The sequence below is a fragment of the Schistocerca gregaria genome, chromosome 6 (genome assembly GCF_023897955.1).
Source record: "Schistocerca gregaria isolate iqSchGreg1 chromosome 6, iqSchGreg1.2, whole genome shotgun sequence".
In the NCBI taxonomy this organism is placed as follows: domain Eukaryota; kingdom Metazoa; phylum Arthropoda; class Insecta; order Orthoptera; family Acrididae; genus Schistocerca; species Schistocerca gregaria.
Window position 1 is genome coordinate 77398075 of NC_064925.1, and position 14622 is coordinate 77412696.

Genomic DNA, 14622 nt, shown 5'->3' on the forward strand with positions numbered 1-14622 from the left:
TTGGTTCGCCGATTTTTTGCTCACAAGGAGACTTTTTGTACGACGTAGTGTTTTGCTGTTGCGTTCTGATAATGATCAGTCCAGGGTCGTGGTACCACGTTCGTTACAGTCCTCTGTCTTACAGCTGGTCTACCAAGGACATTGGGGTATAGTGAGAACGAAACAACTTGCTCGTCAGCACTGTACCTGGTTCGGAATCGATGCCGTGATTACGAATATGTGCTCTTCTTGCATGGTGTGTGCCGAACAACAATCAGCACCACCGCGGAAATTCTTTGCATGGCCAAAAGCCACTTCCCCTTGGCAACGCTTACACATCGATTTTACTGGTCCCTTCTGGACTCTCAAGTCACAGATGTTGAAGTTGAAAGAGTTGCATTCTCGGGAGGACGCGTTATTGCTCTTTTTGTCCTCGTATCGCTCTCAGCCCCGAGATGGTCGCTCGCCGGCTGAGTTGCTCCACGGTCGCCCTCATCGAACCTTCATGTATTTGCTAAATCCGCCGCATCAGGTTCCTGTGCAGCGGCAGACACCTGCTTTTGCTCCAGGCGACGTTGTCTACTATCGCCACTATCGAGGTTCCCGGCGTTGGCTCGAAGGGCGCATTCTTCGCTGCCTCGGACGCGCTATGTATCTGGTTTTGGGGGCCTCTGGTGAGGTGCGTCGGCATCTCAACAGCTGCGCCTCTGTCGTCGCATGGGATCTGCCGCTCGCCGTCTTTCAGCGACGGTGCCGTCCGGTCAGAGCCCTGGGGACCCATCTACTGGCTCGCCTCAGCCTCAGGTGTTACCGACGCTGCCTTCCTTTTTGCCCCATGGCGACCCCCCGCCGCCGCCGCCGCCGCCGCCGCCGCCGCCGCCGCCGCCGCCGCCGCCGCCGCTTCTCACGCCGGCGACGCCCGCAGTGGACGCACCGCTGCAGACGTCGGGCGCCTCCCTGGGTCACGCGCCGCCGATAGCTTCTCGGGACCAGTTGTCCTCCGACATGGAACTCTTGCCCGCTCCGGACCATATGTGGTCTTCGCCCGTCGGGTGCCCCGGCCCGATGGAGGTCGACTCTTCGGCCCCTCCTGTCTCTCTAAGGGCGCATACACCGCATGTTGGCGTGCACCCTGGAGCAGGTTTTCAGGCGTTTCCTAGGTCCCCGCGGCCCGAATGGCAGGGTGCGGGTGGCACAGCCTCGCCTGTTAAGCTCCCCACCTCGTCGCATACGTGAACATGCGGTCCTTCCCGCGGTGGGCGGAAGCCTTATGCCACAACCGTACGCCGATCTGCGGGGCAGGAATGTGGTCACCGCCAGACACCACACTTGCTAGGTGGTAGCCTTCAAATCGGCCGCAGTCCGTTAGTATACGTCGGACCCGCGTGTCGCCACTGTCTGTGATTGCAGACCGAGCGTCGCCACACGGCAGGTCTAGAGAGACTTCCTAGCACTCGTCCCAGTTGTAGAACCGACTTTGCTAGCGATGGTTCACAGACTTCTACGCTCTCATTTGCCGAGACGATAGTTAGCATAGCTTTCAGCTACGTTATTTGCTACGATCTAGTAAGGCGCCATTTTCTGTTGCTATTGATACTGTGAATCATGTAATGTCAAGAGCGACGTTCGTCATTAATGGATTAAAGTGAAGTATTCCACCAGCTACGTCTGTGTTCCTGAATTCATAATTCCCTTATCATGTTCCAGACCTCACGCCAGCCTGCGTGAGGTAAAACGCGTGCATTTCGGCCTCCTTTAGTTATTCGGGTTGGCTCTCGTGTCAACCACAACAGAAAATACTTCGAACAAGTATCACACCGCAATCCACTATTCACGAACCTACGGCAAAGCCCACACTTCTCACTCATGGTAAAATTTTACTTTTTCTAAGTTCCGCTATTACAATAATATGTTAAAAAACTGACTACAATTTATCACAAACTTACTCTACAATGGAAGTAACTACTACTAACAGTATTAATAAACAACAATTGTGAATATAACAAAAGACTAATGCAGAAATAGAATCAAACGTTTAATTACACAGTAAGGAAGCTGAAAACAGTTCCCAAAAGGTTCTTCTGAAATTATTTCACCAGAAAACACAGAAAAAACTTGTTAAGGCTGCTAAAGTTCCTAAATAAACCACTATACACAAACAATTAATTAGTACTTAGCTTTCGATGCGCCGCTACAGCTGCAACTGGTCAGCGCGGATGTAAACACAGGTAAGAGGTTACGTTGCTCGATACGAAACACAAATATCACGTCACAACACAACACAAGAAAGGCAGAGGTGAATGAAGAAACCACTAATAAATCACTTATATAGTAAATATAATCACAAAAACCGTTAAAATATGTATCTGGAACCTAACTTGAAAGAGTGGTAAGCCTTTTCACCTCTCTGCGCTTTCACAAGTACACTCCTGGAAATGGAAAAAAGGACACATTGACACCGGTGTGTCAGACCCACCATACTTGCTCCGGACACTGCGAGAGGGCTGTACAAGCAATGATAACACGCACGGCACAGCGGACACACCAGGAACCGCGGTGTTGGCCGTCGAATGGCGCTAGCTGCGCAACATGTGTGCACCGCCGCCATCAGTGTCAGCCAGTTTGCCGTGGCATACGGAGCTCCATCGCAGTCTTTAACACTGGTAGCATGCCGCGACAGCGTGGACGTGAACCGTATGTGCAGTTGACGGACTTTTTAGCGAGGGTGTATAGTGGGCATGCGGGAGGCCGGGTGGACGTACCGCCGAATTGCTCAACACGTGGTGCGTGAGGTCTCCACAGTACATCGATGTTGTCGCCAGTGGTCGGCGGAAGGTGCACGTGCCCGTCTACCTGGGACCGGACCGCAGCGACGCACGGATGCACGCCAAGACCGTAGGATCCTACGCAGTGCCGTAGGGGACCGCACCGCCACTTCCCAGCAAATTAGGGACACTGTTGCTCCTGGGGTATCGGCGAGGACCATTCGCAACCGTCTCCATGAAGCTGGGCTACGGTCCTGCACACCGTTAGGCCGTCTTCCGCTCACGCCCCAACATCGTGCAGCCCGCCTCCAGTGGTGTCGCGACAGGCGTGAATGGAGGGACGAATGGAGACGTATCGTCTTCAGCGATGAGAGTCGCTTCTGCCTTGGAGCCAATGATGGTCGTATGCGTGTTTGGCGCCGTGCAGGTGAGCGCCACAATCAGGACTGCATACGACGAAGGCACACAGGGCCAACACCCAGCATCATGGTGTGGGGAGCGATCTCCTACACTGGCCGTACACCTCTGGTGATCGTCGAGGGGACACTGAATAGCGCACGGTACATCCAAACCGTCATCGAACCCATCGTTCTACCATTCCTAGACCGGCAAGGGAACTTGCTGTTCCAACAGGACAATGCACGTCCGCATGTATCCCGTGCCACCCAACGTGCTCTAGAAGGTGTAAGTCAACAACCCTGGCCAGCAAGATCTCTGGATCTGTCCCCCATTGAGCATGTTTGGGACTGGATGAAGCGTCGTCTCACGCGGTCTGCACGTCCAGCACGAACGCTGGTCCAACTGAGGCGCCAGATGGAAATGGCATGGCAAGCCATTCCACAGGACTACATCCAGCATCTCTACGATCGTCTCCATGGGAGAATAGCAGCCTGCATTGCTGCGAAAGGTGGATATACACTGTACTAGTGCCGACATTGTGCATGCTATGTTGCCTGTGTCCATGTTCCTGTGGTTCTGTCAGTGTGATCATGTGATGTATCTGACCCCAGGAATGTGTCAATAAAGTTTCCCTTTCCTGGGACAATGAATTCATGGTGTTGTTATTTCAATTTCCAGGAGTATAGTTTAGGACATTATGTCACGTAAAATAAACACATCGCACAGAGAAACTATGCAAACATTGGAATCTAATGACAGTTGTTTCGTTACTGGTAACAAGCGTCGTCTACAACTGACCGTGCCAACTGGCAGCTGAGGTAGCAGAGCGATTACAGTATGACAACGTTGAACAGAACAGAAGGCGTAACGGAGCCGACCTTGTGATTAGATCTCGCTATGGTATCTGTCATGTAAATAAATAGCTGCCAGTCACTTCGTTATTCCGATGCAGATATTTGTTACAGTGCACACCGCACTTGCTGCGGCTTTCCTAGAGCGTGCATTCGTCTCAGCAGCAGACAGTATGTTGGTTCTCTAAGCCTTAATTCACTATCTTCGCAATGCAATTTCGTTTGATGCTGAAGGAGCTTACAGAACTGGACATACGTGCCATTAATACATTTCGGCCGATGGTCCGCATTAAAACGTAGAATCTCTTGCGACGTAATGGCTGACGATGTGAGTTCTCGGAGTTCGATATCTCATTGGCGAAGTGCTCGTTAGGCGGTTCTCTCGAATTACAAAGCGATTTTCTCAGGCCATTTCTGAGAGGAGATGACGCTGTGGTGGAGGAGAGCTGCAAGGAAGGAAAGTTTGTGCAATCAGAGTTGGAATCTAAATTAGATAATCAGTGGAAATGTTTCCATTCGGTTTGATGCAAAGATTGCCTGCAAATGGTATTAAGTAAAGTCGACGATAACGTGGGTCTGACAGCGTCATTACATACTAAGACAGGTCACATTAGGTGGAAGCTTTTACATAATATCAGAAAAAACATATAAGTATGTTTATCAGTATTTTATAGTTTGGCTTTTGGAGTACGTCTAACAAATTAGATGGGAGTGAGAGGGTGGGGAGGGGCAGAAACTATATAGTTTTACAATACGCAGCAAGGCAGTCCTTTTTACAGTAAGGGAAAAGGAACAGATGTCGTTCTGTAGATTAATATGGCTATAACCTCTGGCTTGCAAGGTGTGGTGTGCGTACTGTAAGACCTTCAGTACACACACCATCAGATTATTTGACTTATTGCTCTAGTGAAGTAGGCGAGTGTCAGCAATATGTTTCGTGGTCTTACCGTGGCGTGTTTATCTTCTGCCGTTTGGTCAGACAGAAATGCCACTGGCACGCTTAGAGTAGCAGATTGACAGTGACCAACTTTAAACAGAACTCGATTAATTTTCACACACATTTATTAAAGGAATAAAAATCATAGATATTACGTAATTTGATTCTGGATGCTGTTTACAATTGACAATCTGAAGTTTCTTTGGTCTTGGTACGTTAATCTTATTCTCACATATCTCTGATACTTGACAAAGTGTCTATACATTTCTCTTCATGGCTATGTACAGGAATATGATAAACTTATTAGGCGCAGACTGAAACTTGACTATAGACTAATGCAGACTGACTAATCGGAGGTCTGTACACACGTTCAGGTATCACTGCGCGAGTGTGATCCACGAGCAGAAAACTGCAAAGCTATCATCGTACGACACATAGTTCATGAGGTTCAAATGGCTCTGAGCACTATGGGACTTAACATCTGAGGTCATCAGTCCCCTAGAACTTAGAATTACGTAAACCTAACTAACCTAAGGACATCACACATCCATACTCTAGGCAGGATTCGAACCTGCGACCCTAGCGGTCGCGCGGTTCCACACTGAAGCGCCTAGAACCGCTCGGTCACAGCGGCCGTCCATTTTCATGAGATATGACGTCGTAAACACTGAAAAGCTTCAAAAACTGCCGCTTGATGCCAAATGTTTTAATTTATTACTTCTTTAGGACTAACTCTGTTCCCGAAACATCTTGCAGACTGATTTCACGTATGCTGCTGAATGTGGTTTGTGGTTGTAAAATTGTATCATTGTACGACACATACTTCGAGAGATAAGACCTTACAAAGAATGAGTGGTGCGGAAAAGAAACTGCAGGGTGAAATTCGTTTGAGAAACAGGTGAAATTTGTGTGCAGATATGTATAAAATATGTTAAGTATGTGTGGGATGTGTGCACATGGGTTAAACCACGGATACAAATCTCGTTCTAAACCGCTGTATCGATTTCATCCAAACTTAGTACATATGTTACTATCACGAAATAAACCGTGTGGGGATAAGAGTCCCCAACCACCTGCTACAGGTGAGGGTGATGGACAGAGAAGGTTGGGGGAGGTGGATTTGGACTGACAAGAAGGGGGAAGGAGGAGATGTACATGTATATGGTGGTGGAGAAGGCGACCAGAGAGAGGAGGAGTAGGAGAAAATACGGAGAGGGAAGAGGTGGACATGGAGAGAAATGATGGAGGAGGAGGAGATGGACAGACAAAAGGAAGAGGAGACACACAGACAGAAGGGCGAGGAGGAGGTGTAAAGAGAGGGAGGAGCAGGAGGAGGAGGAGCTAAATAGAGGGATAGGGTAACATGAGATGGACAGAGGTAGGGAGAAGAAGGGAGGAGAAGGTTGAGAGAGGGGGGGGAGGAAGGAATAGACAAGGCGAGGGCCAGGAGGAGGTGGACAGAGAGTGGGAGGTGTATCGTGAGAGGGAAGAGGAGGAGACGTGTAGAGAGACAGAGTGGAAGACGGACACAGATAGGGGGAGAAAAAATGGGTTGAGAAAATGAGGAAAAGATGGATAGACGGAGAGGGAAACAGGAGGACAGAGAGAGGGAGGGGATGGACTAATAGAAGATTGGAATAAATATATACCTGGACAACGCTGGGCATTGAAGTCATCCATTTGAACAGATGTGCCACCTCTCAGTATCGTGTCGGTCTTCCTTTTGCCCGGCAAAGCGTAGAAACTCGACGGGGCATGGACTCAGCAGTTGGTTGGAAGTCCCCTACAGAAATACTGAGCCATGCCGCCTCTGTAGCCGTCCATAAATGCGGGAGTGTTGCTGGTGCAGGATTTTGTGTACGAATTGATCTCTCGATTACGTACCACAAATATGCATGTCGGGCGACCTGGGTGGCCAAATCATTGGATCGAATTGTCCAGAATATCATTAAAATCAGTCCAGGACAACTGTGGCCTGGTGACATCGAGCACTGTCATCCATAAAAATTCCATCGTTGTTCGGAAACACGGACTTTGTAAATAGCTGCAAATAGTCTCCAAGTAGCCGAAAATAACCATTTCTAGTCAATGATCGGTTCATTTTAACCAGAGGACCGAGTCTATTCCATGTACACATAGCCCACTCCACCATGGAGCCACCACCAAGTTGCACAGTGCCTTGTTGAAAAGTTGGGTCTGTAGCTTCGTCGAGTCTGCGCCACACTCGAACCCTAGCACCATCTCTTACCAACTGATATTGGGACTCACCTCATCAGGCCTCGGTCTCCCAGTCGTCTGTGGTCCAACTGATATGGGGACGAGCGCAGTAGAGCCACCGCAGGCGACGTCGTGCTGTTAGCAAAGGCGCTCGAGTCGGTCGTCTGCTGCCATAGCCCATTAACGCCAGATTTGGCCGCACTGTCCTAACGGAAACGTCCACCGCACGTCCCATCTTGATGTCTGCGGGCATTTCACGCAGAGTTGCTTATCTGTTAGCACCGAAAAATCCACGTAAACGCCGCTGCTCGCGGTCGTTAAGTGAAGACCGTCGGCCACTGGGTTTTTCGTGCTGTGAGGCGCACTCTTGACGCTGTGGATCACCAAATATTGAATTCCTTAACGATTTCTGAAATGAAATGTCCCTTGCGCTTAGCTCCAACTACCATACCCCGTTCAAAGTGTGTTAAATGCCGTTGTGAAACCTTAATCGAGTGGGATACCTTTTCAAATGAATCGCCTGAGCACAAATGGGAGCTTCGGCAATTCGCTGCCCTTTTGTACCTTGTGTAACCCATACGACTGCGATCAGTGTATGTGTACATCACCATCACACGACTTGTCACCTCAGTGTGTAGCTTTGCAGTTATTCTATCGAGACTCATTACTCTTCTCATCATTGATGTAATGTAATAAGTGGTGCCCAACGTCTACAACCGTGCAGTTCATTCCATAAAAGCTACACTACGATGTGTGTAAGTAAGAGGGCAGAGAATGCAAAGGTCGTAATATTATGATAATGAAATAATACCGGGTGATCAAAAAGTCAGTATAGATTTGAAAACTGAATAAATCACGGAATAATGTAGATAGAGGTAAAAGTTGACACACATGCTTGGAATGACATGGGGTTTTATTAGAACCAAAAAAATACAAAAGTTCAAAAAAGTCCGACAGATGGCGATTCATCTGATCAGAATAGCAATAATTAGCATAACAAAGTAAGACAAAGCAAAGATTATGTTCTTTACAGGAAATGCTCAATATGTCAGCCATCATTCCTCAACAATAGCTGTAGTCGAACAATAATGTTGTGAACAGCACTGTACAGCATGTCTGGAGTTATGGTGAGGCATTGGCGTCGGATGTTGTCTTTCAGCATCGGTCGATCACGATACACTTGCGACTTCAGGTAACCCCAAAGCCAATAGTCGCACAGACCAAGCTTGACGAAAGTGGCCGCTGAACACAAGATCACCACCAAACGACGCGCGCAAGAGATCTTTCACGCGTCCAGCAATATGGGGTGGAGCGCCATCCTGCAAAAACATCGTATGTTCCAGCAGGTGTTTATCAGCCAGGCTGCGGATGATGCGATTCTGTAACATATCGGCGTACCTCTCACCCGTCACAGTAGCAGTTACAAAACCAGAATCACGCACTTCCTCGAAGAAAAAAGGCCCGATAACGGTAGATGAGGTAAATCCAACCCATACCGTGACTTTCTCGTCGTGCAGTGCAGTTTCCATGACAGTTCTTGGATTTTCGGTAGCCCACATTCTGCAGTTGTGGGCGTTGACAGACCCTCGGAGCGTGAAATGAGCTTCGGCGGTCCACAATACGTTACTCAACCAATCGTCATCTTCCGCCATCTTTTGAAACGCCCACACCGCAAATGCCCTCCGATTCACTAAATCGCTAGGTAACAGTTCATGATACCGATGGATTTTGTACGCTTCAGTGCCAACCAAACAGTAGTGTATGGAATGCCGGTGCGACGTGCGACTGCCCGAGCGCTGACATCCCCGTGCATAGACGAACCCGTTACAGTCTCCATTTCTTCCTGAACTGTCTCAGCAGTATTACGCCTTGTGCTCGGTAGGCCACTACGGGGTCCATCGTCTAAACAACCTGTGGCTTCGAACTTCGAAATCATTCTCGCCACAGCTGCATTTGTCAATGGACATTTATCCGTTCCAATCCCCTTCCTATGGCGATAGGATCGTAACGCTGAACTAGCACATTCCCCATTGTGATAGTACAGCTTCAATAAAAGCGCCTTTTCAGGTAACGTCAACATGCTGCGACTGCTGGCGCATCTGATTCTCTCTCCTTTTTTTTTCTTCCTTTATTGTAATTTTCATACCTATACAAATACATAGGTAGGCTGGCAGCAGCATCGTACGCTGCTCTTCAGCCTTGGATTTTCCGAGGAGAAAAAACAGTAAGAAGGTACATTAATAGTTAGAGTGACGGGTAAAATTACACTGGAACACGTTGGCACGGCGCACAAACTGATGGTTCAACGGCACAGGTGAACATAGGAGTGTGACGGTGAACACTAACACAAGCACGACGGCACACACACACGAGAAACTGATGGCGATGATCTCCGGTGCGCGAATGTCCACGTAATGTGTGCGAGTCCAGGGACCTGCCAAGGGGGGAAGAGGGGTGAGGGGGAGGGAGAGATGGGAGGAGGATTAGAGGGATGGGGGTAGGGAAGCCCGGGGGAGGAGTCGGGAGAAAGGGTGGAGGGAGGGAAGGGGGAGAGAAGGGAGAGAGGATGCCCAAAGGAAACACACACAGGAAGAGAGAGGGAGAATCAGAGTTGGTAGGAGGGCTAGATGGAGGGGAGGAGGACATCATTAGGGAGGGGGAGCTGGCGGAAGCCACCTACGTAGAGGGTGTGGAGAGTGGAGATACGGAGAGCAGGGGGGACATGGAAGTACAGGTGCGGCAGTGGACAGGGGTGGGAGAGGATGGGAGAGACCAGCGGGTGAGGAGGATTAGAGTTTTCGGGAGGTGTAGAGGATCCGTATCTGTTTGAGGAAGAGGAGGAGGTGGGGGAAGGGAATTTGGTCGTACAGGATCTGCGTGGGGGAGGGGAGACGGATACTATAGGCGAGGTGAAGAACATGGGGATTTGTAAAAGGTAGGGGGAACGGAGATCCAGGCAGTGTGGGAATAGCAAAGGATAGGGCGAATGAGGGATTTATAGGTATGGTAGAGGGGTCCAGACCCCAAATTCGGCCAGAGAGGAGTTTGAGCAGACAGAGGCGGGAGCATGCCTTGGCTTGGATCGCCCGGAGGTGGGGGGTCCAGGAGAGGCGACGGTCAAGGGTTACGCCAAGGTACTTAAGGGTGGGGTTAGGGCGATAGGACGGCCAGAGATGGTGATGTAGAAGTCGAGGAGGCGGAGGGAAGGAGTGGTTTTGCCTACTATGATCGCCTGGGATTTGGCAGAATTGACCTTAAGCAACCACTGGTTGCACCAAGTGGTGAACCGGTCAACTTGGGATTGTAGAAGGTGTTGGGAGAGCTGCAGGGTGGGGGCAAGGGAAAGGAAGGCAGTGTCATCGGCGTAGTGGAGAAGGTGAATGGGGGGTGAAGGCGGCGGCATGTCCACCATATACAAGAGGTAGAGAAGAGGGGAGAGGAGAGGACGGAACCCTGGGGCACACCGGCAGAGGGGAAAAAGGTGTAGGAATCCGTGTTGTCGATGGCGACATAGGAAGGACGGTGGGAAAGAAAGGAGCCAATCAGATGGACATAGTTAATAGGAAGTGCGAAAGTTTGGAGCTTGCCACATGCGGTCTCATTCTCTCTCATTACAGCTCCTTTTACACACGATTGTCATGCACGTTTTGCTGTCCAGCGCCATCTGTCGGCCATTTTGTGAACTTTGTGTTTTTTTTTTTGTTATAATAAAACCCCCATGTCATTCCGAGCACGTGTGTCAATTTATACCTCTGTATCTACATTATTCCGTGGTTTATTAAGTTTTCAAATTTATACCGACTTTTTGATCACGGTATAGTCACTAAATTACAGCTACCATGTGTGCAGTTTTCATTGCAGGTGGTTAATTATCGCGTTTTGCCTGTTTCCTTAGTGCTACGTGCTCCTAGCTGATGAATTTTCTCCCCCGCGCACCCGGGCTGCAGGCGCTCTCCTACCTTGTCCGGGGCGTTGATCTCTGCGCCCTGGCCCAGCAGCACCTCGCACATCTGGAAGTGGCCGTGCATGGCGGCGATGTGGAGCCCCGTCTTGCCGTGCTTGTCGCCGCTCTGCAGCAGGTCGGCGGCGCGGCTCACCAACAGCCCCACCACCGTGATGTGGCCGCCGAAGCACGCCAGGTGCAGCGGGTTGTAGCCCTGCAAGGCGCGCCACTTGACGTCACAACACAGCGCGCAGCCGACTCACGTGCACAGAACGCCAAATAATAAAAAAAATGTGCAACTACACTGTAATAAAATTGATTATAGTGAGATAAATGTACTAACCGATTATCGAACATATGAAATGACCGATTCCCAAGTTGAAGATTCAAAACCAAGAAATCCACTACCATATACTTAATCGAAAATGTATAGACGTCAAAATATATGTAAGCATTTAATGTAAGTACGATGAAGATTATGGGCTTTTTAAAAATATAAGCAGAGCGAAACAATTATTTGTACTTAATTTTTCAACAATATGTTTCAAAGATGATTTTGCACAGATAGATCGATAGGTGATAGTAATTTCTTTGCTACATTTTCTTAGAAGTAAATCTTTATCTTTGGGCAATTCGTACTACGAGTTTGAAATGCGAAGGTGAAATAAAAGTTACGTGTGTTGTGCTAACATGGTGGTTGATGTTGATTTGTATTATGAAGTGAAATAACTGAAAATATATCTATTCAACAACAGTAGGTCCACCAGTGTTCATACTATTATTTAAATAAGAAAATGAGGTCGAGCAACCTGTAGACCAGTGAACAAACTTGCATTTGAGAATGGAATACTAGCCTACATCTTACAACAAAGAAGAATAAAAGATGAGTATTATGAAGACTCTATACGAGGGGCGTTTGAAAAGTCCCTGCATAGTCCAAGAGATGGCACCAACGGCACGTTTCGAAGTCACGTTTAGTTAGTAGCATCTTTGGAAAGAACGCACACCAAGTTTCAGCCATATTGGTCAATTTCTTTGTGTCTGGCATTCGTGTGAAACAAGGAAGTCAGGTGACTGTCAAAAAATGGATGAACAAGAATTTCGTGTGATGATGAAATATTACTTTTTGAAAGGTAAAGCGGCTCAGTAGACTAAAGTGAGCTTGATAAACATTACGATGACTCTGCACCTTTGACTAAAACAGTTTATACGTGGTTTCAAAATTTTCGGAGAGGCCAAATGGGCACAAGTGATGGTGAACGTTCTGGACGCCCTGTAGAGGTTACGACTCCAGAAATCATTGATAAAATCCATGATATGGTGATGGATGACAGAAAAATTAAGGTGCGTGAGATTGCTAGTGCTGTGGGTATCTCGAATGAATGGGTACATAATATTTTGCATAAACATTTGGACAGGAGAAAGCTATTTGCGAGATGGCTTGCTTCCACGATTGCTCACTCTTGACCAAAAATGGAATCGTGGGAAGTGTTGCAAGGATGGTTTGCAGCTGTTCAGGAAGAATGTGCAGGACTTAAAGAGCCGTTTCGTCACTGCGGATGAAACATGGGTACGTTAGTATACTCCTGAGACCAAACAACAATCTAAACAATTGGTTACCAAGGGAGAATCTGCACCAAAAAAGGCAAAGACTATTCCTTCGGCCGGAAAGGCTATGGCGATTGTGTTTTGGGATTCGCAAGGGATAATCCTCATCAACTTTCTGGAAAAGGGTAAAACTATTAATGGTGCATATTATCCATCGTTTTTGGACCCTTTGAAAACCGAGCTGCAAGAAAAACCCCGGCGATTGGACCGCAAAAATGTGCTTTCCCATCACGACAATCCACCACCACACACACCTTAGCAGTTGTGGTCACAAAATTAATGGAAATAGGATTCCAACTCGTGTCACCTCCCCTCTGTTCTTCAGACTCTGCTCCCTCGGACTACTATTTGTTCCCCAATTCGAAGAAATGGCTGGCGGGACAAACATTTTATTCAAACGAGGATGTGATTGCAGCAACTAATAGCTATTTTGCAGACTTCGACAGTTCCTATTAGATCAGCGTTGGACGAAGTGTATAAGTCTGAAAGGAGACTATGTCTAAAAATGAAAAAGGTTTACCGCAAATGCGTAAGTATTTTTTATTTTTGCACAGACTTTTCAAACGCCTCTCGTATAAGTTCTACCGTTGCTACCTCTCCCTGCTGTGTGTCACTAACTCACCGTGCCAACCGCTGTGAAAATGTGACCAGCCGCCCAAATTATTAACTTACTTCAAAATTAATAAATCAACTTTGGGTTGCAAGAGGATGATGACGACGGTCAGAAGACTAAGGAGACATTTACAAGACGATTTAAAGGTCATTTGCAAACGTTACTGCTACTGGAGTACGTCACACAAATGTGACAAAATTTTGTCCTTATGTGACGGGAAGACAGGCGAATTACCCTTAGACTACGAGGGTATCCAGTTCCAATGAATGCGGATGATAACAGATGTGAAAATTACCGAGCTATCGGTTTAATAAATCACAGTTGCAAAATACTAACACCAACTCTTTACAGAATAATGGAAAAAAACTGATAAAAGTTAACCTCGGGAGGATAAGTTTGGATTCCAGAGAAATGTAAGAATCAAGACTCCTACTACGACTATCTTAGAAGATAGGTTAACAAAAGGAAAACCTACGTTCATAGCATTTGTGGGCTTAGATAAGGCTTTTGGCATTGTTGGCTCGAATACTCTTTGAAATTCTGGAGGTAGTAGGGGTAAAATACAGGGAGCGAAAGGCTATTTACAACCTGTACAAAAACCAGACGGCAATTATAAGAGTCGAGGGGCATAAAAAGGAAGCAGTGATTGAGAAGGTAGCGTATCCACGACGTTATTCAATGTCTGCGTTGCACAAGCAGCAAAGGATACAGAAGAGAAATTTGAAGTAGAAATTTAATTTCAGGGGGAAGAAATAAAAACTTTGAGGTTTGCCGATGACATTATAATTCTGTAAGAGGAAGTAAAGGAGTTGGAAAAGCAGTTGAACGGAAAGGACGGTGTCTTGAAAAGAGGATGTAAGATGAATATCAGCAAAAACCAAACAAGGGTAACTGAATGTATTTGAATTAAATGAGGTGAGGGAATTAGATTAGTAAATGAGAGATTTAAAGTAGTAGGTGTGTTTTGCTATTTGGGCAGCAAAATAACTGATGGTTGAGGAGACTGTCAATGGCAAGAAATGCGATTCTGAAGGCGATAATTTTGTTAACACAGAACACAGATTTAAGTGATAGGAAATCTTTTCTGAAAATAGCTGTACGGAGTGTAGCCATGTATAGAAGTGAAACACGGACGATAAACAGTTTAGACAAAAAAGAGAATAGCAGCTTTTGAAATGTGTTACCCCAGAAGAATGGGGAACATTGGGTAGGTGGCTCACATAACTAATGAGAAGCTCTGAATAGAACTGATAAGAAAATAAATGTGGCACAACCTGACTATTAGAAAGGACTACTGATGACTACTTGAG

At 47.3% G+C, this 14622-nt stretch overlaps 1 protein-coding gene across 1 annotated transcript in view; it reads right to left on the reverse strand.

Moving 5' to 3' along the window:
* The window catches only part of LOC126278231 (serine/threonine-protein phosphatase 6 regulatory ankyrin repeat subunit A), a 944107-nt gene that overhangs the window by 191036 nt on the left and 738449 nt on the right, over positions 1 to 14622 (reverse strand). The window contains exon 17 of the mRNA XM_049978210.1: positions 11108 to 11305. Coding sequence (XP_049834167.1) covers positions 11108 to 11305 — 198 coding nt within the window. The remainder of the gene's footprint in view (positions 1 to 11107; positions 11306 to 14622) is intronic.